General features: G+C 40.8%; 1 protein-coding gene across 15 annotated transcripts in view; it reads right to left on the reverse strand.

Annotated features, from left to right (window-relative positions):
- The window catches only part of NRXN1 (neurexin 1), a 2,017,115-nt gene that overhangs the window by 871,588 nt on the left and 1,118,141 nt on the right, over positions 1-27,386 (reverse strand). For all 15 annotated transcript variants that reach the window (XM_089676450.1, XM_089676454.1, XM_089676460.1 and 12 more), the window contains one exon: positions 4,322-4,703. In XM_089676450.1, the coding sequence (XP_089532576.1) occupies positions 4,322-4,703 (382 nt within the window). The remainder of the gene's footprint in view (positions 1-4,321; positions 4,704-27,386) is intronic.

Genomic DNA, 27,386 nt, shown 5'->3' on the forward strand with positions numbered 1-27,386 from the left:
AACAACATATATTAATGCAGACATATTCTAAACAGCAATACAGAGGGCGATGGGGGTGTGTAAAGTTACTCCATAGAAGACAATTTAACTTTAGATCATGGAAAGATGAAATCTGATTGTAGATGCAACCACGCTCTGCTCTTTTAAATAAGTTCAAATTATTTCATTATATTCATGTTATTGGCAACAGCAATAGAAATTGGTATTTGTAGTCTTCTGCAGTGGCAGCCATCTATTAGAGCAGTAGAAAAATAATAGAACGCCGAGGACATCTAGTGGACATATAAAGGTAAGACTCAAGAAAGAATAAGGGAAGGGGCTTATTGATAGCATATGAGGACCATTAACTATCCATCTATGTGTGTGTATGTGTGTGTGTGTGTATATATATATATTTATATATATATATATATATATATATATATATATATATATAAAATGAGTACCATTTTATATACTGTATGTATATATATATATATATATATATATGTATATATATGTTTTTATTTACATATACATATATATATATGTTTTTATTTTTATATATATATATATATATATATATATATATTTATATATATATATATATATATATATATATATATATACTTTATATATGTGTATATATACACACATTTATTTATATACAAAAATTATTTTTTTTAATTTTTACATAGTCTGCACTTTTGCCTTCCGGGACTATAGTAGCATGTCCATACAACAGGAGAATCACACACTACAATTTCCTCTTACATACTAAAGAACACAATTCTGGGGTTTTTGATACCTGCGTTACCCCATTGACCGATCCGTCACACATCATACTTTAAGCTCTAGCAATACCTGTCTGGCTGGGCCAATATATGAGGATGTAATGCCTTCTCCCCTCCCCCCCCCCCTTTTTTTTTTCTCTCTTCCCCAACATCTCACCCTATAATTCTTTCTACTACTGTCTTTCTTTCTAAACCTCTTGTCTTCACACCTGTTATTTCCCTGTATCATTTCTTCTCTACCAACCAAATAGAGCATTTACCTGCACACAGATATGACTAACTTCAACCATAACATATACGCTAGCTATAAATATGTAAATAATGACCGTCACAGTACCCAACGCTTTCCCTACCCTTACCCCTATCATCACACTACTTTACCATTGAAAAGTTGATGAGAGTCAGGATGAAATAACATTCACTAACAGCATTTTATCCATTTTCTTCTTGGTATCCACCATTTGACTTTTTATGATGGATGTACGGTTCTACATGATTTCGTCTTGCACAACTGTTTAATATTTGTCTCGTTTGCGAAATGGAAAGCAACATGTCATGTCTATGTTTTGACTGTGATCTATGGCTGTACATGCTCTAAATGCTTTTGTCTTCTCTTAAAACAATAAAGTATATTTTGAAAAAAAAAAAGAACACAAAAAGTTGCAGCGGACTTCAATTATGTATTTCATCCAAAAGGAAACTAGGAACAGAGTGACCATCTTGCACTACCTCACTTTTTGTGAAGCTATAAGTATATGTGTATCCCCCCCTCCAAAAAAAACAAAAGAAATAATATGACGTCATATTTGCAAAAGAAAAGTAAATTAAAATATTAACTGGGCTAAAAATTATACCCAAACATATTTTCTTTTATTCTAATAACTGTCTGCAGTTACTGCCTGTAATGAAACTATTCAGTATATGAATTTCCTTTTTTTAATTATGTAGGACTTTATTTATATTTTTTCTTCACATTTACATGCAGACCAAAACTGAGCAGTTGAAGTGACATGAATTGGGACATGCTATTATACTGACAGGGGTGCTTACAACAAGAGTTTATTCTTGTTTTTAGAAAAAAACAAAAGCCGTGGCTGCAACTGCCTAAAAAGTGTTAGCTGGAGTTCAGCTTTATTTTGTTGTCACTGTTTTTCTATTTTGCTCATAGTTGAGAAGCAGTATATTTCACATGTATTTAGTTTTATACACTTATTTGGTTATATAAAAATATTAAAATAGAACAAAAAGGCAAAGTTTTTTTTTTTATTTTGGATAGCGTAAGAGAGGATTATAACCCCTGTCAGGTTTTTAATTCATCTATGTCTCCCTTGGGTAGATTTCTCTTCACTTCCTGTCCCATAACCAAAACAGCAAATGGGGAAATTCCTGGCGGTCACCGGAATTAGTGTCTCCATTGGAAAATGTCTCCTCTATTCCTGTTCTGTGGACAACCCAAACTTTGGGTTTCTATTTTACTTTGACTCTTGGAGGTAATGGTTAACCAGACAAATAGAGAGGGTGAATCTCCCTAACAGAGGCACAGGCAGCTATATAAACCTGAAAGGCATCCCAATCTCTCTCCATCCTATCTAAAACTAAAAATAAACATTTTGCCTTTATTTATACTTTAATTACATACTTTGTAACGTTAGTGTTTTTTTTCTAGGTTGAGCTTTTGAAAAACGATTGTTTAGCAGTGACTATCTGCTAAACCAGACTTTCTCAAGCAGGGTTTGTGGAACCTCTGGGTTCTTCTAGGATTTGCACAGGTGTTACTTAAACTATTAGCAATTTCTGCATTTTAAATACGTCATCATCAACATCAATGACCTTTTTAGCTATCTGTAAGGGTGCATTTTTCCCACTGAACACCAATGTAAAGGGACCCTTCTCCCAATGGCAACCAAAGTAAAAGGGTCCTTCTCCCAATCACAACCCATATTCCGTAACGAGGCCCTTCTCCATTGACCATTAATGGAAGAGAGTACTTCTGCATTGATGACCAATTTGAGGGACACTACTATTTTAACCGTCCAAGTTTCTTCTGACCATTATTATTACCAATATTTTGCTGTTTATATTTTTATTATTATTACCAAAAATAATTTATTAGCAGGGGCTCCTTGAAGAGAAAGAGAGAGAGAAAGAGAGAGAGAGAGAGAGAAAGAAGAAAGAGAAAGATGAAGACAAAGACAAAGAGAAAGAGAACATATTTGCTAAGAGTCCAATGTTTGCCATGGGTCTAACATCCCTGAATCCATCAAAACATGAATCAGCAGCTTATCAGTTTTGATACCCCTCTTCTTGCTACCCCACTCCTTTGCTTCCCAACAGATGTTAATACCACCATCTCTTCCTTAAGATGGATTCCTAAAATATTAAAATATGTATTATGTTACCTTTCAGCCCTTTCAGTAGGGGATCCATGAGCAGATCCCCTGCTGAGCTGAACTGATGTCACTGTTTGGACATCCATGCCCATTCAGTTGTGTCTGCATTTCAACAACAGACAACTGGGAAGGGGGGTGGGGGTGCATAATGGCTCAAAGGACAGCTGGATTAAAATGAAGTTGCAGTCAGGGTTCATATGTGAACCTGTGATCTCTGTAGGGTCTGGTTGTGGTTCTTCTCGCTGTGCCACCTGAGATGCTGTACAGTTCCCTGTCTGATCTCTCAATCTTGCCTTGTCTCTTGTTTCTGGAGAACCTTGAACTCTTTGTTCCCAAGAACTTTCTGATTTAAGCCATGTCTCTGCACTTCCTGTTTAGCACATTATTGTGCTCTCTCCAACCAATATCTTTCTTCTTTGCGGACCTGCAGCTGTCTTTATCTCCACTACCTTTGGTTATTGGCCTTTGGCTTGTTTCTCAACTATGCTTACGCTTGATCACAATTTGCAATCAACCTTTGGCTTGCTTTTTGACTACACTTTTGCTTAATCCCTACCTGTTATATTTGTTACTGGATGCCAGCTTGCTCATCTCCTGGTAGGGCGATCCTGAAGACTGCAAACTGGTACTAACTAAGCAGTAAAATCCACCTCCATTAGCTCTGATGATTACAGTTAGTGCACCTTGGATGAACCTCTGCCATCCACCAGGGTGATCAGCTTGTGTACTTATCCTGCTGGCTTGTGGGAGCCTCTCTGCTGCTATAGCTACTGGTCACCAAGCCTGAACCCTGACAGTGACACTTGTGTCCATTCATACCAGGCTACCTCCAACCAATCATGCTTACGTAGATCTGGAAAAACTGAAAAGGGCACAGTCCTTTTCCATTTTTCTCTGGACCTGGATGGACTCAGAGGCATGGAAATGGAAATGAACATAAGTCAGTTTACATCTGCCTGCCCCTAGAGCTGCACGAAGCTTCTGATCAGGTCCACCCGAAAAAATTAGGTGGAAAAAAGAGATTTAATAATTTGGCTCATTGATGGCTGTAGGTGGTTCTAGACTGCATCAAAGATTTAATAAGCCAGCCATTCAATGTCCCAGCAACCATGCAACACTGAAATACCAATGGCCATAATGTAGCATCTCTGTACTTACCCTTTAACCAGTTCAACAACAATAAAGTCATTGCCATCACCGCTGTTATAAAGAATGAGGCCATCTGGAGATGTGGTCTTGAACTGAAAGAAGAGGTGCATAGAGGTATATGCCTGCAAAGTGGCCAAGGCAACATAGCTGGCTTTTGTCTTAAAAGTAACGGGGTCGGCAATGATGTTCCTGAACCCGAAGCGGGCATTAAGTTCACAATAATCAATATCTCCATTTTTGCAGAGGTCGATGTAGGGCATGCTGTTGAAGGTTAGGCTCTGCAGATGGCCAATGAAATTGGAAGGAACAGCGGTAAGGTAACGGCGCTCAGTGATGATCCCAGTTTCGATGTTGTGGAATTCCAGTCTCGTGTGGTCACCAGCCATTTGACCTGGGAAGAGAAAAAGTAATCATAGTCAAAATGAAATCCACAAATGTACATTTTCAGTTTCTATGACTTTATAATAGGCTAAATATGGCAGAGTACAGTGTCCTATAATTACTGACAGCAAATCAGCAAATTAGTTGTGCAAAGGAAAAACATAATTTAGCATTCTTAGTTTTATTTGATGTTCTTTGTTCTCTGTAGACTCCTTTGTTGTCCTGTCTCTGGTTTGAACATCCCTGACAAAAGACAGTTGGAAGGGAAGTTCACCCTCCAAATATGAACAAAGATTCCCTTTGGTTGTTTTATTTTCTCAGTTGGTTCAAAAAGTAAGAATAAAACTAAAATATTAAAGTAAAACAGATGCAACTAATCATAATGATGGTCCTATAGTTCATTGGTATGTAGGAACCGCCAATATAGGAAATAAGGACAAATCTGTAGTATGTCTTAAAATAGATAAATGAACATTTTTCTAGTGCAATGCAAGTTCTGTAAGCGTATTAATGGTAAATATTATGGTTTTGTGCAGTTTGTTTTAATCATAGGTAAGCCATAGCACGTTAAAAAACCATAGAAATACAGAAAGCAGCTCCAGACCACAAACAGATGAAAGTATCCTACATAATTATAATTGTTGGTAAATAAGTCATAAAAAGCGGCCAATGGGGTTGATTTACGAAAGGCAAATAGATTGTGCACTTTGCATGTGCAGTTGCACTCTTTTTTCTTAGTAAATGTAAATGAGGTAAAACTTTACTTTGTAAAGATTACCCAATCAGCTGAAAAAAAATTTAAAAAAATGCATTTTTGCTTGCACATGATTGGATGATGGAAATAAGCAGAGTTTTAGCATTTACTAAGCTCTAGGGGAAAAGGAGTGCAACTGAACTTGCAAAGTGCACAGTCTATTTGCCTTTAGTAAATCAACCCCAATGTGTTTTAAGAACAACACCATTCCCTCATCATCAGGGTAGGTCTGGACAGTCTATTTGCCTTTAGTAAATCAATCCCAATGTGTTTTAAGAACAACACCATTCCCTCATCATCAGGGTAGGTCTGGACAGACTGTCCAGACCTACCCTGATGATGAGGGAATGGTGTTGTTCTTAAAACACATTGGGATTGATTTACTAAAGGCAAGTAGACTACTTGCCTTTAGTAAATCAATCCCAATGTGTTTTAAGAACAACACCATTCCCTCATCATCAGGGTAGGTCTGGACGAAAAAAACAGTGAGCTCACCGAACTATATTAGAATTGGTATTTTATGGACTTTTTTTATAATGGTACATACTAATTCAAGAAAACTGGCCGCACACTGATAACATCTTGTAGAATCCAATCATTTTTTTTGAGCAAGCAAGTAGTTTACAGAGCACACTGCCTGTACCTCTACCTGTAGCCAAATCCTTGAGAGCTAGAGGTGGAAGGCTTGTGGTGTTTGCTGGAAGCTGCTTGCTTGCTCAGTAAAACCAATTGGATTCTCCAAGATGTCATTGGTGTGCAACTCATTTTCTTGGATGAAAGTGCAATGTGGAGTGAGGGTAGGCTCCTGGGCTTTGGCACCTGGCTGGTCCGTGAGACTGAAGAGGACAAAGGCAGTTTCTGTTGCAATGGATCATGCTGGGATTATCTAACAATGTTACAGAATTTGAGTACATGGGGAATGTCGCGCTCCCAACCCAAATGGAGTGTAATTACAGGTGTTAGACAGCCTCAGCCAGCACTGCTCTGCAAATCACACCTACTGATGCGTTTTGTCCCACCCACAGGGGCTTAGTCAAAGAGGTCCTACTACAACTAAGCCTTGGTGGGGTGAAACGCATCAGGGGCAGGGGCGGACTGACCATTTGGAAACTCGGGCACTGCCCGAGGGCCCGGGGTCAGTAGGAGGCCCCATGAGATGCCCCTGGTACCTTTTTCATAGGCTTTTTTGAGTTTGGGCAAGGACACAGGGGCCCCATGATCCCCTATTGCCCGGGGCCCCATGAGTTGTCAGTCCACAACTGATCAGAGGGTGTGGTTTGCAGAGCAGTGCTGACTGAGGCTGTCTAACACCTGTAATTACACTCTGTTCAGGTTGGGAGTGCAACATTCCCCATGTATACAGATTCTGTCACCACTGGACAAGTTAACCTGAATGCTGGGACCCCTATTGTTGAGAAACAGGGAGATTGAACTCTTCTTCTTGCTTAGAGCAGTGCTCCAAGCTTCACTCTGGACCAAGGTGAGAAACAACGTTACAAATTTGCAAAGTTAGTCAGGTTGAAAAAAAATACCAACTTATCTAGTTCAACTAATAAAAAACGTATATAAATAGAAACAATAAATATAAACTCTCATATACAGAACCCTCTACCCACAGCTGATCCAAAGGAGGGCAGATGGTGAACATAGATTTAAAGGGATGTGTCATGTCATGTTGTTCAGAAATACTGTTCACTTTTCTGGAATTACATAGAAAATACAAAAGCTCTACAAAGGTGTTGGCAGTACTGTTGCTGAGCACACTGTGGACCATGTTGCTTGGTAAGCCTCTCAAAGGACGCACGTTTAATCCTCAGTGACTGATGGGGTAAATCTCTAGTAGTGGAATTGCTTGCCAAAGCCTTGATGAAGATGCAAAGATTTATAAAAGGCGATGTTGAGTAAAGGGGCATCTACCAAATGTACTAACAAGAACATCAGTAGTCAGAGTAAAGAGAGAGATGTAGCCCAATAGATTACAGTTGCTAACAGGTTATCAACCTTCTAAGCCCCATTATAGGAATGTATGCCATTTGCAAGACTGTCAGGGAATTGACATGCTACTGAGTAGTCATGTGTGCTAGAAGCAATGTCTGCCATGTGACAGCAGGAAGGGTAGACTTGTGTGGACTCTCTACAAGCTGGTAAAATGGTTCAAAGGTTTCTCACCCCCATCCTCATCTCATATCCTAAAGTGGAGAGGTGGGGTGGATGTCATCATGATCTCCACCTCATTCAGAGACTGTCCTGAATTTAAAGAAATACAAGGCGTTCTATGACTGGCCGCAGTGCCAAATGAGCAACTGCATGTGTTCTGAGTGCAGACAGGGACGCTGTTTGCACAGAACCTGATCAGGATCCTTTAAGATCGCTATCACTGTAGTGACACTACTACAGTGATTGTCGGCTTCCTCAGTGCCCATCAGTTATTATTATGTAAATAGATTCATATTTATATTGTTCCAGGATGGACCAATATACACTCACCGGCCACTTTATTTGGTACATCTGTTCAATTGCTTAGTAACACAAATTGCTAATCAGCCAATCACACGGCAGCAACTCAATGCATTTAGGCATCTAGACGTGATGAAAACGACTTGCTGAAGTTAAAATCGAGCATCAACATAGGGAAGAAAGGGGATTTAAGTGACTTTGAACTGTTGGTGTCAGACAGGCTGGTCTGAGTATTTCAAAAACTACTGATCTACTGGGATTTTCATGCACAACCATCTCTAGGGTTTACAGAGAATGGTCCAAAAAAGAGAAAATATCCAGTAAGTGGCAGCTTTGTGAAGGAAAATGCCTTGTTGATGTCAGAGGTCAAAGGAGAATGGGCAGACTGGTTTGAGATGATAGAAAGGCAACAGCAATACAAATAACCACTCGTTACATCCAAGGTATGCATAATACCATTTCTGAATGCACAACACATCGAACCTTGAAGCAGATGGGCTACAGCAGCAGAAGACCACACCAGGTGCCACTCCTGTCACCTGAGAACAGAAATCAGAGGCTACACTTCGTACAGGCTCACCAAAACTGGACAATAGAAGATTGAAAAAAATGTCTGGTCTGATGAGTCTCGATTTCAGCTGTGCCATTCAGATGGTAGGCTCAGAATTTGGCGTAAACAACATGAAAGCATGGATCCATCCTGCCTTGTATCAACGGTTCATGTATGTGCAACTGACAAATCTACAGCGACTGTGTGCTGCCATCATGTCAATATGGACCAAAATCTCTGAGGAATGTTGAATCTATGCCATGAAGAATGAAGGCAGTTCTGAAGGCAAAAGGGGGTCCAACCCGGGAATAGCAAAGTGTACCTAATAAAGTGGCCAGTGAGTGTAAGTATGCAATACAAATAATTCATGAGGTTCAACTTTTAAAAAAGACCTTGTCAGAACACCATGTTATGCTGAGTAACCATATGCTGGAAACTCTACTAGATGTACTTACAGTCATGCTCCTTGTTGCTGCAATCTGAGCTGTCTAAGACTAGGTCCTCTTCATACTCTATGCAATGTCCATCATTTATCTGCCCTTGATCAATGCTGGTCACTGCAAGAGCACATAGAAAGTGCACACTTGTTTTCCATGTGCCCTGTTCACACTACAATGATGCCTTTGGGTGGGTTGTAGTGCGTTGCATTAAAACGGTGTTTTTTCCATCTTGCACAAGAACTCACCAGAAGTCACCATCTTTTTGGAGTGCATAGGGATGGATGAAATGTGACTTGAAATTTCAATACAATTAAAGGAAACAATAGGTAAATGTTGTAACAACGCAAGCCATCGCAGGGCCACAAGGGACACTAAATGGGCAGTGCACAAAGTGAGAAAGTGCCCTAACATTTTCTGGAATATCAGAACCTCAAACATCTGGGTTTCTACAACTTCCTCCATCCTCTCCACCATCACAGTGCTTGTGCTGTAAGCAGCCCTTGGATAGTAAGTGTGTCAGCATTGTGTACCATGTGGTAACTTTTACTGTTGATCTCTTTGAGATTTTTCTACTTGTGGCAGAAAGTGTTCCACTGTTAGCTATTCCCTGTGAAGACAGGAAGTTCAGGGAAGCAGCATTAAGAAAGCAGAAGTCAGCAGCACTGAAAGTTGTAAACTGAAAATGTTGGAGTAAAACTTCTAAAAATAGTTGACTGCTTATTTTGTTATTTTTATTGTGCTCAATGTGTTAAGCCTAAAAAATGCTGAGGTTTTAAATCTACGAAGTTGGAAAGTGGAAGCAGAAGGACAATGGGCAAAAAGAGCAATGCTATCTTCTGTTACTCTTTCCAGAGGGCAGGAGCAACTGCTCAAACCCTTTCTCCAAACGTGTCACTGGACTACAAGAGGAAAAACAGCAGGGCAGACTCAGAAGTGGGATAGACATATAAACCTGAGTTGAAGTAGTGCAGGGACAGAAAAGAAAGATCGGAGACATTTAGAAGGAGAGCGAAGGAAAATCGCCTGGGGAAGAATGTCTGCAGGGCCGGGGAGTAGAGACAATCACAACAAGAAGAGGTAAGATAAAGAACATGCAGCAAAATTAAGCAGGCAACCAGGTATCATTTGTGAAAATAAGTCCTCTATTGATCACATAGTGAGTTACAGCACAGGGGGCAACGCGTTTCAACTGGGAAGCCCTTCTCAGAGGAGGTAGAGCAGAGTAGACTGTATAGACAGAGGCCACAATGGAGGAGAATATCATACCAAGAATGAGTAGGACAGGTAGTCAAGGGGCTACACTGGAGTTGAGTTTGACACTGAGAAGAAGAGCTGGGGAAATGAAAGGGTTACTAAGGACGAGAACAGAAGAAGTGTTGGTTGATCCCACAGTGTGTAAAGCTAAAAGTGTGCATCTATCCGCCAGTAATGTTAACAACAAATGGCAAATGACATTGATTACTCAATGCGCTAATCACAACCACTTAACCTCCTTGGCGGTATGATTCTTTCCGATTTTTGGTGCTGAAAGCGGTACCATTTTTTTTGCATGGAAATATGTAGTTTTTTTATTGTAGGCTGTAATTCTTAGGAATAACTCACTGAAATCTGTCCGAACAAGAGTCTAGTAAACATTCCGGATATGATAAAATTTGAAACACGAAATCATAAATTATAATTTAATAAATAATCATAAAAAATAATAATATAATAATAATACATTTAATTCAATAATATAATCAAACCAAAAACACTGAAATGTGAAATATAGCGCCAAGTTAGCACATTGCTGAGCTCAGTCGCAAAATCGTTTTCAGTGTCTGATGACGAATTTCCCCCACGAATCATTATCACTCAATTCTGCAAGTGGTTCTGATCTACCATCGCTGTTCTCTAGCTGATCTAAACCGCTTTTGACCTAAAGGGACACTTTTTGGACGCCATGGACACAGTGAATCAGCACACAGTTAACCCTTTGATCGCCCCAGATGTTAACCCCTTCCTGCCCAGTGTCATTAGTACAGTGTCAGTACTTTTTATAAGCACTAATCACTGTATTGGTGTCACTAGAGATGTCAGTGGCAGTTAATTCCCCCCCAGTGTCAGACTCATAAGTCCCACTATAAATTGCTGATCGCCGCCATTATTGTATATAAAAAAAAAATTCCAGTATATATATATATATATATATATATATATACCGCCATTTGTAAACACTATAACTTTCATGTAAACCAATTAATTTACACGTACTGGGATTTTTTTTAGTAAAAACATGGAGCAGAACGCATTTTGGCCGAAATTTTATTTTTAAATGTTTTTTAAAGGATATGTTTTATAGCAAAATTAAAAAATATTTATTTTTTTCAAAATTGTCAGTCTTTCTTTGTTTACAGCGCAAAAAAATAAAAAACGCACAGATGATCAAATACCACCAAAAGAAAGTTCTATTTATGGGAAAAAAAGGACATCAATTTATTTGGGTGCAGCATTGCATGACCGCGCAATTGTCAGTTAAAGTAACGCAGCACTGTTTCGCAAAAAATAGCCTGGTAAGGAAGGGGGGGAAATCTGCTGACGGGCAAGTGGTTAATGTTGCTTGAAATAGTTCAATAAAGAAATGGAACTATGTACTGCACTGTATTAATGGATTTGTTCTCCTTTGGGAACATTTTACATGTCCCACACGTTTTTAGGCGGTGAATTAGGATCAGGAGGGCAGTATTTTCAACATGAAACCAAAATAAAGAACACAAGGACATGACCATAAACTAACTGGAGGAAAGTTCAAACTAATCTCAGAAAGTATTATTTTACTGAAAAAGTAGTTGATGCTCGGAAAGAAACTTCCAGCAGAGGTAGTGAGCCAGTCAATAGTAAATAGCTTCAAACATGCTTGGGACAAACATAGATCTATACTCAGACAAAAGTTAAAGTGTTTCTAAACCCAGGACCCTTCATTCACTATATCTGGTCTCCCAAGACCCTGCATTCACTATATCTGGTCTCCCAAGACCCTGCATTCACTATATCTGGTCTCCCCGGACCCTGCATTTACTATATCCGGTCTCCCAGGACCCTGCATTCACTATATCTGGTCTCCCAGGACCCTGCATTCACTATATCTGGTCTCCCCGGACCCTGCATTCACTATATCTGGTCTCCCCGGACCCTACATTCACTATATCTGGTCTCTCCGGAGCCCGCATTCACTATATATAGTCTCCCCGGACCCTGCATTCACTATATCCGGTCTTCCAGGACCCTGCATTCACTATATGTGGTCTCCCCGGACCCTACATTCTCTATAACCGCTCTCCCCACACCCTGAATTCACTATATCTGGTCTCCCAGAACACTGCATTCACTATATCTGGTCTCCCTGGACCCTGCATTCACTATATCTAGTCTCCCTGGACCCTGCATTCACTATATCTAGTCTCCCCAGACCCTGCATTCACTATATCTGGTCTCCCCGGACCCTGCATTCACTATATCCGGTCTCCCAGAACACTGCATTCACTATATCTGGTCTCCCAGGACCCTGTATTCACTATATCTGGTCTCCCCGGACCCTACATTCCCTATATCCGCTCTCCCCGGACCCTGCATTCCCTATATCAGGTCTCCCCGGACCCTGTATTCACTATATCTGGTCTCCCCGGACCCTGCATTCCCTATATCAGGTCTCCCCGGACCCTGCATTCACTATATCTGGTGTCGGCTTGGCCATACAAGAAAACAGATACGCCGACAGTGTGCCAGAAACCAGCTGTCCTTTAACTGCATGCAGCTTCAGCGATGTGCAGGGGCGGACTGACCATTTGGAAACTCGGGCACTGCCCGAGGGCCCGGGGTCAGTAGGGGGCCCCATGAGATGCCCCTGGTACCTTTTTCATAGGCTTTTTTGAGTTTGGGCAAGGACACAGGGGCCCCATGATCCCCTATTGCCCAGGGGTCCCATGAGTTGTCAGTCCACCCCTGGTCCCGGCACTGGGATGGGGGCTTCCATTCTCCTCCCAGAACAAAATAGAGCTGGGTGGAACGCTGCTCAGCCACTCACGGGGGGCTTTGTAGTCTTTGAATGAATACAAAGCTTCCTCTGGTTGGCTTAGGCAAAGGTCATTATTTCATCCACCCACCTCTCCTCAGCCAATCAGAGAAATCTTTGCATTCAATTATAGAATACAAAGCTTCCCATGAAGGGCTGAGCGGCTCTCAGCTTGACTCTGTGCTGTTCCGGGAGTGGGACGGGGAATATGGGAAGGTCACTGTTCCCACAGAACACAGCAGCTCTGTATAATGTATGAAGCTGAGACTACATGCAGTTTATACACCTGCTATGCAGTAGATAGTTTGTCTGGGCCAAAATAAAACAATATAAGTGCAGCGCTACAAACAATATTCAAATGACAAAAAATATAAACGATTGTCAGATATAGGAATGTTGAAGATGATAAACAGTTCAGTGAAGGGGGAATCACAGGGCATATAGGTGTAATCCAGTTTTATTTTGGTTGGAAGGGCTTGTAGTTCCTTTTTTGTGCACTTGTCGCTCACTGGAGTGCGCTCACTTTTTTCCATATTTTATATAGTTTGTCTGGGCCAGCTTGGGCCAAGCCAACTATTTAAAGGGACATTAAACCTCGAGTTAGGCTTTAGAGAAAAAAAACCAATGGAAATATGCAAGCAAGATTATGAAATGTTTTTATTCCTTCACATATGCTTTAAAGTGTTACTAAACCCCAGACCGTACATTCACTATATCTGGTCTCCCCGGATCCTGCATTCACTATAACTGATCTCCCTGGACCCTGCATTCACTATATCTGGTCTCCCCGGATCCTGCATTCACTATAACTGGTCTCCCCGGACCCTGCATTCACTATATCCGGTCTCCCCGGACCCTGCATTCACTATATCCGGTCTCCCCTGACCCTGCATTCATTATATCCGGTCTTCATGGACCCTGCATTCACTATATTTGGTCTCCCTGGACCCTGCATTCACTATATTTGGTCTCCCTGGACCCTACATTCACTATATCCGGTCTTCCCGGACCCTACATTCACTATATCTGGTCTCCCAGGACCCTGCATTCATTATATCCGGTCTTCCCGGACCCTGCATTCACTATATCTGGTCTCCCCGGACCCTGCATTCATTATATCTGGTCTTCCTGGACCCTACATTCACTATATCCGGTCTTCCCGGACCCTACATTCACTATATCTGGTCTCCCAGGACCCTGCATTCACTATATCCGGTCTCCCCTGACCCTGCATTCATTATATCCGGTCTTCATGGACCCTGCATTCACTATATTTGGTCTCCCTGGACCCTACATTCACTATATCCGGTCTCCCCGGACCCTACATTCACTATATCTGGTCTCCCAGGACCCTGCATTCATTATATCCGGTCTTCCCGGACCCTGCATTCACTATATCCGGTCTCCCCGGACCCTGCATTCATTATATCTGGTCTTCCTGGACCCTGCATTCACTATATCTAGTCTCCATGGACCCTGCATTCATTATATCCAGTCTTCCCGGACCCTGCATTCACTATATCTGGTCCTCCCGGACCCTGCATTCATTATATCTGGTCTTCCCAGACCCTGCATTCAGTATATCCGGTCTCCCCAGACCCCACATTCACTATATCTTGTCTCCCCGGACCCTGCATTCACTATATCTGATCTCCCAGGACCCTGCATTCACTATATCGGGTTTTCCCAGACCCTGCATTCACTATATCCGGTCTCCCTGGACCCTGCATTCACTATATCCGGTCTCCACTGACCCTGCATTCACTATATCTGGTCTCCCCGGACCCTGCATTCACTATATCCGGTCTCTCCGGACCCCGCATTCACTATATCTTGTCTCTCCGGACCCTGCATTCACTATATCTGATCTCCCACGACCCTGCGTTCACTATATCTGGTCTCCCACAGCACACAGAACATGGAAATGCAATTAATTTAGTAAATATAAACTGCTAAATACCTTTTCTCATCAGCAGTATATAGCAGTCTTGAGACTTCTATCAGTGTCCAGCCAAGCACTTGATAATCTTGTAGGAGAAGTTTTCATTCTCCTATGACTGTTCTATGAGGCTGCAGGACCCCTGAACCTCTGTCTGAACAGTGATGTTTGGCCCTGTGCTGATCACATGCACCCTTCAAAGAAAAAAAAACTCTCTAGCAATACACACTAAAATGAGCATGTGTAGAGTGACTCCTAGGGCTCTGTACTATGGTAGATAGATTGGGGACTGTGGAAGGGGAGGATCAGAGAAGACTTGATCAAACAGTAGTTTTTACATAATGTAGAGGATTAACCTCATAGGTCCCACAGTGTACGTATAACAAGCAAGGTTGATTTTACTCTTGTGGGTTTAGTAACACTTTAGGTCTACAACTTTTATAATCAGACCATAGGGATCTCATGTTGTGGGGGTGGGGAAATCATTTCTCTGTGGACTAGTATATGTAATATTTTCTTTCTTTATTTATTTCAAGGTAGGATTCATCATTGAAGGTTCCAGGGAAATTGGACATTGAACCTACTGCTATGCACAATTTTACCCAGAGCTTAATGAAAGAGGTGAAGCTATGCTGACTTCCACCAGCCAATCGAAATTCATGCAAAAAAAAAAAAACAAAGGTTTTTTTTTTACCTTACAGTTGGGTATTTCTTGCAAAGTGAAATTTCACCACATTCAGCAAATTCTGGGGAAAAGTCCTTTACAAAGTGAACAACCTATTTAGATTTAGTAAATCAAACTCATGTCTAGGCTGGGTTGTTTGTGGTGAAAAAAGTAATGCAGCCAAGGAATGTATTTTTCCTTCTCAAAAATTACTGATGACAACAAGCACATGCTATATACGCTGTGAAATGGCATCGTTATTCCTAGGTAAGGTTCCTGCCCCTTAGCTTGAGATTGGACAGTGAAGGAACAGCAGCAGCCTGATGAGGTCATCTCTCTGCTCTCCTTACCATTACATGTGCATTAATACTCCTAATTGACCCCAAGCACCCTTCTTCCCTCTCCCAGTGAGAATGCTGCTTACACAGAAGATTACAAGAGGCCGATAGCAAGTCAAAGACTGGTATGTAAACTTGCAGCTTTTTTAAAATACAGTTTTAATATTTCTTTTTACTAAATACATAACTGCATTCATTGGAGGCCTTGGCTTATGTGTCCTTACCAAGGGCGGACTGACAACTCATGGGGCCCCCGGGCAATAGGGGATCATGGGGCCCCTGTGTCCTTGGCCAAACTCAAAAAAGCCTATGAAAAAGGTACCAGGGGCATCTCATGGGGCCCCCTACTGACTCCGGGCCCTCGAGCAGTGCCCGAGTTTCCAAATGGTCAGTCCGCCCCTGGTCCTTACCAAAGCTGGCTTCCGAGCTTTAGTATGAGACTAATTAGACCTCAAATCTATACAAACTGATACATTCCCATGGCTTCAACTACCACCTCTACGCCGATGACACGCAAATTTACCTCTCCAACCCTCACTCCTTCAGTCTCCGCCCGTATCGCCCACCTACTGAACGACATATCAGACTGGATGTCGCTCCATTTCCTCAAATTGAACCTTTCCAAAACCAAACTCCTAATTTTCCCCCCAGCCCGCGCCCCCATCCTCTCCATCATGACCAACAATGCCACCATCAGTCCCACCCCGCAAGCCAAAGTCCTAGGTGTCACTCTAGACTCAAATCTGTCCTTCCAACCCCATGTCCAATAGTTGGCAAACTCATGCAGGCTCCACCTCCGCAACATCTCCAAAATACGTACGTTCCTAACCCCAGACACTACTAAACAACTCATTCACTCCCTTATCTCAAGTCTGGACTACAGCAACTCCCTTCTCAACGGCCTACCCCAACACAGGCTATCCCCGCTTCAGTCTATCCTGAACTCAGCGGCCAGACTCATCCACCTTACCAACCGCTCAGCTTCTGCCACCCCCCTCTGTCATTCCCTCCACTGGCTTCCAATTGCCCAACGCATTAAATTTAAAATACTAACACAGACATACAAAGCCATTCATAATGCTGCCCCAAACTACCTTACCGACCTGATACCCAAATACCACCCAACCTGTACTCTTCGCTCCTCACAAGACCTCCTATTTTCTAGCTCCCTGGTCTCCTCCTCCCACACCCAACTGCAGGACTTCTCCAGGACTTCCCCTATCCTCTGGAACTCACTACCCCAATCCATCAGACTGCCACCTACCCTACTCACCTTTAGGCGCACCCTGAAAACCCATCTCTTCAGGGAAGCCTACCCCGCCCTCACCTAACAGCCGATCTCCTTCACTCCTCCTACCACTCCATCCCCCACAGCCACTTCCTCCTGTACCACTATCCCCTCCCTCCTAGATTGTAAGCTCGAAAGAGCAGGGCCCTTGAACCCCTCGTGTATTGTTTTGTTACTGTATTGTCTCATGTACTGTCCCCCACTATATTGTACAGTGCTGAGCAAACCTTTGGCGCTATATAAATAAATGATAATAATACAAAACACCACAATGGAAAGGCTCCAAGAGACAACTTTACTAAGGGCTTATGTACACTGCAGCTGATAAACCCATGTTTAGGAGCTGTTCAGCGTTTTTTTTCAGCAGCCCCTGAACTCACCCTAATGTTTTCCTATGTGTCCATGTACACATCTTCGTTTACAGGCGTTTACATGCATTTGAGTTTACAGTTGTTTTTTTGAACGCAGAAAAATTGCATTCAAAGGTCGATTTTATCAGCGTTTCAAACACAAAACGCTTGTAAACGCGACAAATCACATTTATAAGCGTTTGAACATTTTTTTTTTACTTTTCCAGTTCCCGATGCTGTCCAGAGCCTTTTTTCATCATAAAAAATGCATGCAAAGTGTTTTCAAGGTGCTCAGATGGACAAAACACTGAACACAGGATGTTCCTACCAAGCTTGTCACACATTGTAATGACCAATTCACACCTCAGACCTCTCCCACCCTTGGAAACAAAAGATATGTTAATGACCATTCACACCTCAAATTCCTCATGAAGACCCCCTGCCAGGTGGCCTTGATGACTCCCTCCACCAGCCACCTTTCCCACCCTTGGAAACAAAAGATATGTTAATGACCATTCACACCTCAAATTCCTCATGAAGACCCCTTCTAGGTGACCTTAATGACTCCCTCCACCAGACACCTTTCCCACCCTTGGAAACAAAAGAAATGTTAATGAGCAACTCACACCTAAGCTAATCTCAACAGTTAATAGTTTACCACTTTTCAGTGCATTCTGGGCATTTGGGAGGTTCTCTTGTGCTTATCTTTAAAAAATGCTTCTAAACGCAAAAACGTATAAACTTGTTATGCAAACGCAGCTAAACAGATGTTTTTTAACCTGCGTTTTCCAGCAGTCAGTTTCCATCGTTCAGAAGCGTCCCGTGTACATTGTGACAGTATACACAGAGCCAACAACTAGAAGAATAGGGTAAATGGTCACCTATTCTGCTGGCAATGTATGGACCTAATTGGCAACAAGATGTCTTGGTAAGTACATGCCACCCCTGAAAGCCTTGGCCCCTAGGCACTTAGCATCTGTGTTTGTGAAGCATAAATTCAGACCTTTTCAATATTTTATTTCTGCCTGAAGATACTTCAATCCCTTCTTGCTTGCAGTCTGCTTATTAAATTGTTTTTACAAAGTCGCAAAAAGAACATTGGGGAACTGGAGAAAGTACAGAGAAGGGCAACCAAACTGATACGAGGCATGGAGGAGATCAGCTATGAGGAAAGATTAGAGGAACTGAATTTACTCTCTCTTGAGAAGAAGAGATTAGGGGGGGGTATGATCAACATGTATAATACATAAGGGGGGATATGATCTCCATGTATAATACATAAGGGGGATATGATCTCCATGTATAATACATAAGGGGGGATATGATCTCCATGTATAATACATAAGGGGGATATGATCACCATGTATAATACATAAGGGGGATATGATCTCCATGTATAATACATAAGGGGGGATATGATCTCCATGTATAATACATAAGGGGGGATATGATCTCCATGTATAATACATGAGGGGGGATATGATCACCATGTATAATACATAAGGGGGGATATGATCTCCATGTATACATAAGGGGGGATATGATCTCCATGTATAATACATAAGGGGGATATGATCTCCATGTATAATTCATAAGGGGGGATATGATCTCCATGTATAATACATAAGAGGGGATATGATCACCATGTATAATACATAAGGGGGGATATGATCTCCATGTATAATACATAAGGGGGTATGATCTCCATGTATAATACATAAGGGGGGATATGATCACCATGTATAATACATAAGGGGGATATGATCTCCATGTATAATACATAAGGGGGGATATGATCACCATGTATAATACATAAGGGGGGATATGATCACCATGTATAATACATAAGGGAGGATATGATCTCCATGTATAATACATAAGGGGGGGATATGATCTCCATGTATAATACATAAGGGGGGATATGATCTCCATGTATAATACATAAGGGGGGTATGATCTCCATGTATAATACATAAGGGGGGATATGATCTCCATGTATAATATATAAGGGGGGATATGATCCCCATGTATAATACATAAGGGGGGATATGATCTCCATGTATAATACATAAGGGGGGTATGATCTCCATGTATAATACATAAGGGGGGTATGATCTCCATGTATAATACATAAGGGGGGTATGACCTCCATGTATAATACATAAGGGGGATATGATCACCTTGTATAATACATAAGGGGGGTATGATCCCCATGTATAATACATAAGGGGGATATGATCACCTTGTATAATACATAAGGGGGGTATGACCTCCATGTATAATACATAAGGGGGATATGATCACCTTGTATAATACATAAGGGGGGTATGACCTCCATGTATAATACATAAGGGGGATATGATCACCTTGTATAATACATAAGGGGGGGATATGATCTCCATGTATAAATACATCAGTGGTTCATATAGTGAACTCAGTGTAGAGCTATTCACCCTGAGGTCATCACAGAGGACAAGGGGGCACTCTTTACGTCTGGGGTAAAAGAAATTTCATCTCCAAATACAGAAAGGTTTCTTCACGGTAAGAGCTGTGAAAATGTGGAATAGACTCCCTCAAGAGTTGGTTCTGGCCAGCTCAGTGGATTGCTGGATTTTTTCTTAGATACACAGAATATAACTGAATACTAACATTTATAGGTAAAGTTGATCCAGGGAATATCCGATTGCCTCTCGGGGGATCAGGAAAGAGTTGTTTCCCCTGCAGAGGCAAATTGGATCATGCTTTGCTGGGTTTTTTTTTGCCTTCCTCTGGATCAACTGTGGGTGTAGGATTAAACTTTTTTTGTTATGGTTGAATTGGATGGACTTTTGTCTTTTATCAGCCAGACTAACTATGTACTATGTTTACTACCTTAAAAAAAGGCCTGCCAGTGAGAACCACTGTTTTGTGCAGTTGATGGCTCTCAATTCTAGCTGTCCCTGAAAGCTTTGGTCCCCACTAATGATCAGGAGGCAATCAATGTGGTTCCAAAACATGGGACCACAATGTCAGCTAGAGGCTCTGTTCACACCAACGTGTTTTTTAGTGCTTTTTGCAGAAACACACTACAGTCCATGGTTTCCTATGGAACATGTTCACATTTAAGCTTTTTTGAGCTGCTGCATTTTTAGAAAGGGTCAGGGACTTTTTTAAAAGCAAAAAGCAGTGTTTTTGCTACAATAGAGTTCAAAGGAGAAGCTGCTGAAATGAATGGTAGTGCGTTTTGCATTTTTTTTCTGCCCAGAAACAAAAGAAATTTTCACTTTAACACAAGAGAAAAAAAAAGCGGAACAAAATGCAAAATGTGGTAAAAACACGTCAAAAACTTACCAAAATGCATGTAAAAAAAAAGAAAAAAGCAAAACAAACTGCAAAAAGCACTGAAGAAAGCATCAAACACAAAATGCATATATGTGAACCAAGCCTTAAAATAAGCCTTCATCCTGCAGTTGCACACAGCCATCTTTAGGCTGCAATGGAATATGCATTGCTATCTATTTAATGATGTAATTGTTAGATAAAACGACAGGATTAAAAAATAAAAAATGTGTTACAAATTAGAAAAAAATGCACTTTTGTCAGTAATAAAACAAAAATATATCAATATATCAATATATCAATATATCAATATATATATATATATATATATATAGAATATGGCCAAAATTGTAACATTTCAAATACATGACAATATGTTTGTGAAGAATATTTTTAAAATATATTAAAATATATTTTTCTTCCATATGTGTAGCACTGGTGGTTACCTTGACTATAACTCTATGACTAATTTGCATACCCAATAACACCTTGATATATTTTTGTTTTATAAGCTGACAAACGTGCATTTTTTTCTAATTTGTAGCACATTTTTATTTTTTAATCCTGTCGTTTTATCTAATAATTACATCATTAAATAGATAGCAATGCATATTCCATTGCAGCCTAAAGATGGCTGTGCGCAACTGCAGGACGAAGGCTTATTTTAAGGCTTGGTTCACATATATGTATTTTGTGTTTGATGCTTTCTTCTGTGCTTTTTGCAATTTGTTTTGCTTTTTTTAAACATATATTTAATTTAAATATATTTTTCAGATTTTGTTTAACATATAAAAAAGTAATTTTAACATATATGTATACATATATTTGTAAATACATTCCAAAAATGTAGATTTGTATTTTTAAAAGACATACAGTATATTTGAAAAGCATTTTTAAAAATATATTTTGTAATAAAAACGCATTTCAACATGCATTGTATATATATCTATATATATATATATATATATATATATATATATATATATATATATAGTCCATTGATTCCTGGATGCCCAGGCCAAGGTTTACAGTGTTACCCACATGGAAGAAAAATATATTTGAAATGCTACAATTTTGTCCATATTCAATATATTTAAAAATATATTTCAATAAATATATATATACCGTATATATATTTATTTATTGAAATATATTGAATATGGCCAAAATTGTAGCATTTCAAATATATTTTTCTTCCATGTGGGTAACACTGTAAACCTTGGCCTGGGCATCCAGGAATCAATGGACTCTGGTCAGGAAATAACATAAACTGTTATGAACGCTGAATGTTGCACACATTTTCATTGTGTTTGTGATGTGACTGATGTACAGTCATTAGCTGCAGAAAACTGATCAATCTAGATAAAGTTGCATTCCTTTGAAATGAATAACAGCAATGAGAGAATTAAGGAGCTTCTATATTATGTCAGTTTATTGAACATGATGTTCACATCTGCGTTTTGATCTACTTATGATATGCTTACAAGCAAATTGGCAAATTTGCATTTTCCTTTTATTGAAAAACTGGAGAAGAAATTACAACTGACAGATATTTGAAGTTAGGGTATCAATCTAAAAGTTTTTTACTTTTTTGATCAAACTTTACTCCTAAGCAAATTTAAAGAAAACATTTGATATGCAAATTGTAACTATTCCAACAGTTGGTTAGTAGAAATAAAATTACTTTTGGACCTATAGGACATCTGATTACAATATAACAACGAGAATGTATTTTGACACATACTGACTTTTTTTTTGCTTGTTTTAATGATTTTGAGTGCAATATTTCTTTATTTTCTCTTGTGTGATTGGAGAGCAGCTCCCGATGTCCACAAAAAGTCTCACTTGATGAATTTTATAGTTGTTTATTGAAGATAAAAGTAAACAAGTAGAGCCAACACGTACAGAGAGCAGCTCCCGATGTCCACAAAAAGTCTCAATTGATGAATTTTATAGTTGTTTATTAGAAGATAAAAGTAAACTAGTAGAGCCAACAGGTATCAGAAAGGTAGCTGCCCTAGACCCCAACAGTGTCTATCATCCACCACCTACAATTGAGATATAACCAATTGGAAGCAATTCCCTCTATACAATCCATACAGTAACTTGCCGCTAGGCAGCCTACAGCGGCACCAGTCCGGCGCTGGTTTCCACCCAAACTTTATTTTCTATCTAACAATTAAAGGAAACCTGTGACCTGAAGGCTGTTGTTGGTCATCCTCATCTAAGCAGTAGCAACTAAATGCCCTCTTCCACCCAAGGCAAAGATGCCAAAGCATATCCCTTCCTACTGTCCCAAAGCTGGGGCTTCTTGGGGGCAAGTTGGAGAACCTTGACGGATTACTGTTTTCTCATTTTACTATTATTTCAGGTACTTATATAGTGCTGTTAATTTAGGCAGCACTTTATATATGTAGTGTACATTCACACCAGTCCCTAACCCTCAAGGAGTGTACAATCTAAGGTCCCTAACTCACATTCATACATACACATACTAGGGGCCAATTTAGAAAGGAGCCAATTAACCTACCAGCATGTCTTTGGAGTGTAGGAGGAAACCGGAGTACCTGGAGGAAACCCACGCAGGCACAGGGAGAACATGCAAACTCCAGGCAGGTAGTGTTGTGGTTGGGATTAATCGAAAATCTTAGTGTTTTTCCTTATGAGCCACAGCTATTGGTACTTGTAACCTGCCTACCCTCATAGGATGTCTAAGGGCACCTGTTAAAGTTTAGGCTAGTGCAGATTGTTGAAGAATCATGCCTTGTCATCTACACATATAGTGATCATGTCAGCACAACAACCATGTTTAATGTCCTGAGGGTTACCATCTTTGATTATTAGAAAACCAATGGGGGGGAGGGGAGCTTGCAGTGCACAAAATGTGAAAAAGTGAGCATCTTTCAACAGATATGGTTAAACAAATGTGTTTTAGTCGTAATGTAGCAGAGCATAGTGAAGCAGAGAAAGGTTTTCATTTAACATTATGATAGCTCAAACTGCTTCTTTCATTTGGGAATGAAGGTATCTTATAACTCCTAGTGCATTGGAAAAGCCGTCACAGTAGTATGGAACAGTCAATTGTACCTTTATTCAAGATGTGCAGGGGGATACATCCAGGGAAAGTCATTGCATTTCAGCAATTACAGCCTTAATCATGACTAACAAAGACTAAAAAAAAAATCTCAAATAGTAGTTTTAAAACACATGTATGCACCAGGGGCGTATTTACCACAAGGCAAACAAGGCAGTTGCCTAGGGTGGTATTTTTCAGGGGGGCAGCACTGCCCCCATGAAAAAGGGACACTTGCGGCATTGGGACCAGGGGGGAGCAAAGAGAGGATGCAGACTGCTTGATGGTGTATGCAGAGCCTGACTCTCATTCCCATGGATGCCTGGAGTTGTAAAGGTGAGTGAATTTCTCTATGGGTGGGATGTGGGGGCAGGGGTGTTGTTGGACAATGTCAGACTCTCTTCACACGGGGGGGGGGGGGGTCCGATGTTTGTGTTGCCTAGGGCAGCACAAAACCTAGATACATCACTGGTATGCACACAAAAAAGGTGGAGTGGATCTAAAATGATGAAACAAATCAATTGCAACCTCCAGCTGATGAAAATGATATACGGTGCATAAGAATTCTATAACACAAAATATACATACAAATCATTTGTAAATAGGAGGAATCAAACTCCATCATGTTCTTATTCAAAGTCCCAAAGCAATCCAGGGCCCTCTTCTTCTAGACACAAAGGAAAAGATGGAAGGAGACAAGGAGACTAACCAGAGTGGGGTCATTTGAGGTACAAATCTACATCCCAGCAGTGGTTCAAGTTGCTGGAGATGCAGGTCTGCAACTCATATTTATAAAGCAGTGAAGGTAACATTCACCAAACCTTCACTGCAGTTGAATCAGTCACGGTAATTTAAAACAAAAGCACCAAGAAGGCACACCTGCAGTGAATGTTTGGTGAACATCACATTCATTGCCGTATACATTTACCCTATTTAAACACATCAATATTCCAAATATTTTGTACTGCTGGACTAAAAGAAAAACCTCTAAATGATAAAAAACAGACACACTTTATGAATACTGTATGTGAACCCCATACCACTCACAACAGTTGCCTGTAGCTCAAAGAGTTGCCTGAGGGACCTAATGCAAAAAAGCTGCACCAGATAAGGCCTGAACATCCACCTGAAAGAACTTACAAGTCTTGAAAAAAGTTGTCTGAGGCCAAAATGCCCAAGAAGCAGTTGCAGAGTAGCAAATGGTATTTTCATAGGAAAGGGTGGAATCCAAATCATAAGACCATAATCATAAAAGAAAGATCTGTCTGAACCACCAAATGGTAGAATGAAATGTTGGTTCTCTTATACAGGGACCATCAGGAATGATCAAGAGAGTGTCAGTCTTTCCGATGGAAGTAGTGGCAGCTAGGTATACATGCAAAGCACATACATGGAGGTGATTTGGCGCAAGACGGATGTTCCCTATAAGGTCCAAAGATCATGGAAAACCCTCTGGTATGTCCAATAAAGGTTGTGCTGGGGCCCCAAACAGTTGTCACTTTAAGGCAAGCCTCCTATAGTAGAGAAGAAGCGGTTTCCAAGGCACATACAAAAGGAAGTAGAAAGAGGTGCCACTGAGTGTAGACTGTAAATGACTTATTTAAGAACAGTGTAAAATGCACTCAAATGCGATCGGTAAAATGCAGGCACATCTGAAATCTTATTGTGTCTGAGACCGACTGGAGCCTTTGCTGCAGGTGAAGCTTTCCTTTTTTCTGGGTCCAAGGCCAGCTAGATGGTGTGATGGGACAGGAACAGGAGCTGTGGCGCAGATGTGTCTACCTCACCGGATGTGATGCAACAGCATTTCGGAGCATGAGCACCATGAAAGGGGCATGCTCCTTTGTCAAGCTTCTTTGTGATGCAACAGTATTTTGGAGCATGTTGAGCTTGACAAAGGAGTGTGCCTCCTTCGTGGTGCTCATGCTCCAAAATGCCATGACATCACATCCCGTAACATAGATATTACATTCCATCTGCGTCCCATCAGCTCCTGTACCGGTCTCATCACACCATCTAGCCATCCTTGGACCCAGGAAAAAGGACAGCTTCATCCGCAGCAAAGGCTACATTCAGTCCTGGACACGATCAGATTTCAGATATGCCTGTATTTTACTGATCGCATGTAAGTGCATTTTAAATTATTCTTAAATAAATAATTTACAGTCTACACTGTAAAATAGCACTAGCACCTCTTTCTACTTCCTTAAACATGCACAGCACAAATTACATCCAGAAAATGAAGGGTAATCTCCTTCTGACGCACTGGTTTCAGACAGAGGGATGCAAGAACAATGTCCTAGTTGAGGTAAAAGGCTCAAACCACTTTAAGAAGCAAGGGGGCTCTGGGCTTCAACATCACCTAGTCACTGTGTAAGATCAGAAATGGCTCTTTACAGAACAAGGCCACCAGCTCAGATACATGCCTTGTAGAGGTGATGGCAAGAAGAAAAGCAAGCTTGTGAGTAAGGGTGGCAAAGGGAATACCCCTGATTGCTTCAAAAGGAAATTTTTGAAGTGCCGAGAAAACAAAATTAAAATCCCACAGAGTCAAGAGTGATTGCATAGTGGGAACAACATGAGAGGCATCCTGTACAAAAGATTAAGTGAAAGAATGGGAGGCTAACTGTCTTAGGCACAAAATTGATAGTGCTGAGATTTTACTTAATCTGATATTATGGAGGAAATGCTGATCCAGGTCTGATTGCAAAATGGTCTAATTAGTCCCTGTAAGTATTGCCTGGGATAGCAGCTTCTTTCCTTGCACCAAGGGAAGTTTGACTTCCATGTACCATAGAAGACCTGACTAGAACACGAGGTTAAAGCCAGTGACCATGAACCAGGGTGGAAAACCAGTTCTTGTGACAGATTTGAATCAATTAAACCTAAAAGAGCCCACAGAGCATCTTCCAGTAAAAAAATTAGGTCAGAGTTCTACATCTGCATGAAGCAGTTCCAAGCTATGAGGATCAATGAAATACCCTCCATCTTGATCCTGTAGAGCAGACGAGGAAGGAGTTTCAGGGGAGAAAATATATAGATCAGGCTTACTAATCACACAAAGCCACCAATGCTTTTACTGCTTCCACTAGAAGATCTCGGTACCTGGAGAAAAACCTGTTCAGTTTACTGTTTAACCTGGAGGCTAGGGGGTCCACAGTCAGCACTTCCCTCCTGGGACACAGATCCTAGAACATCGCTGTGTGTAGGGACCAGGGTGAGGCTGAGGAAGTCTGCTTGTCAGTTATTCAAACATTGGATGTAAACAGCAGACAAAGCTGAAGTGTAAAGTTCTACCCAATCAAAATCCTTTCTTCCCCAACAAGTCATTTGGTTCCCCCCTAATGACTGATGCATGTCACTGCTTTGGTGTTGTTCAACTGAATCTGGATAAGATTACCTTCCAGCTGGGAGGTCCAGAGTTGTAGAGGCAATCAAATTGCTCAAAACTCCAGAAAGAAAACCAGGTGC

Source organism: Staurois parvus, unplaced genomic scaffold, assembly GCF_062004578.1.
Source record: "Staurois parvus isolate SC_StPar_1 unplaced genomic scaffold, SC_StPar_1.0 ptg000169l, whole genome shotgun sequence".
NCBI classification, from domain to species: Eukaryota; Metazoa; Chordata; class Amphibia; order Anura; family Ranidae; genus Staurois; species Staurois parvus.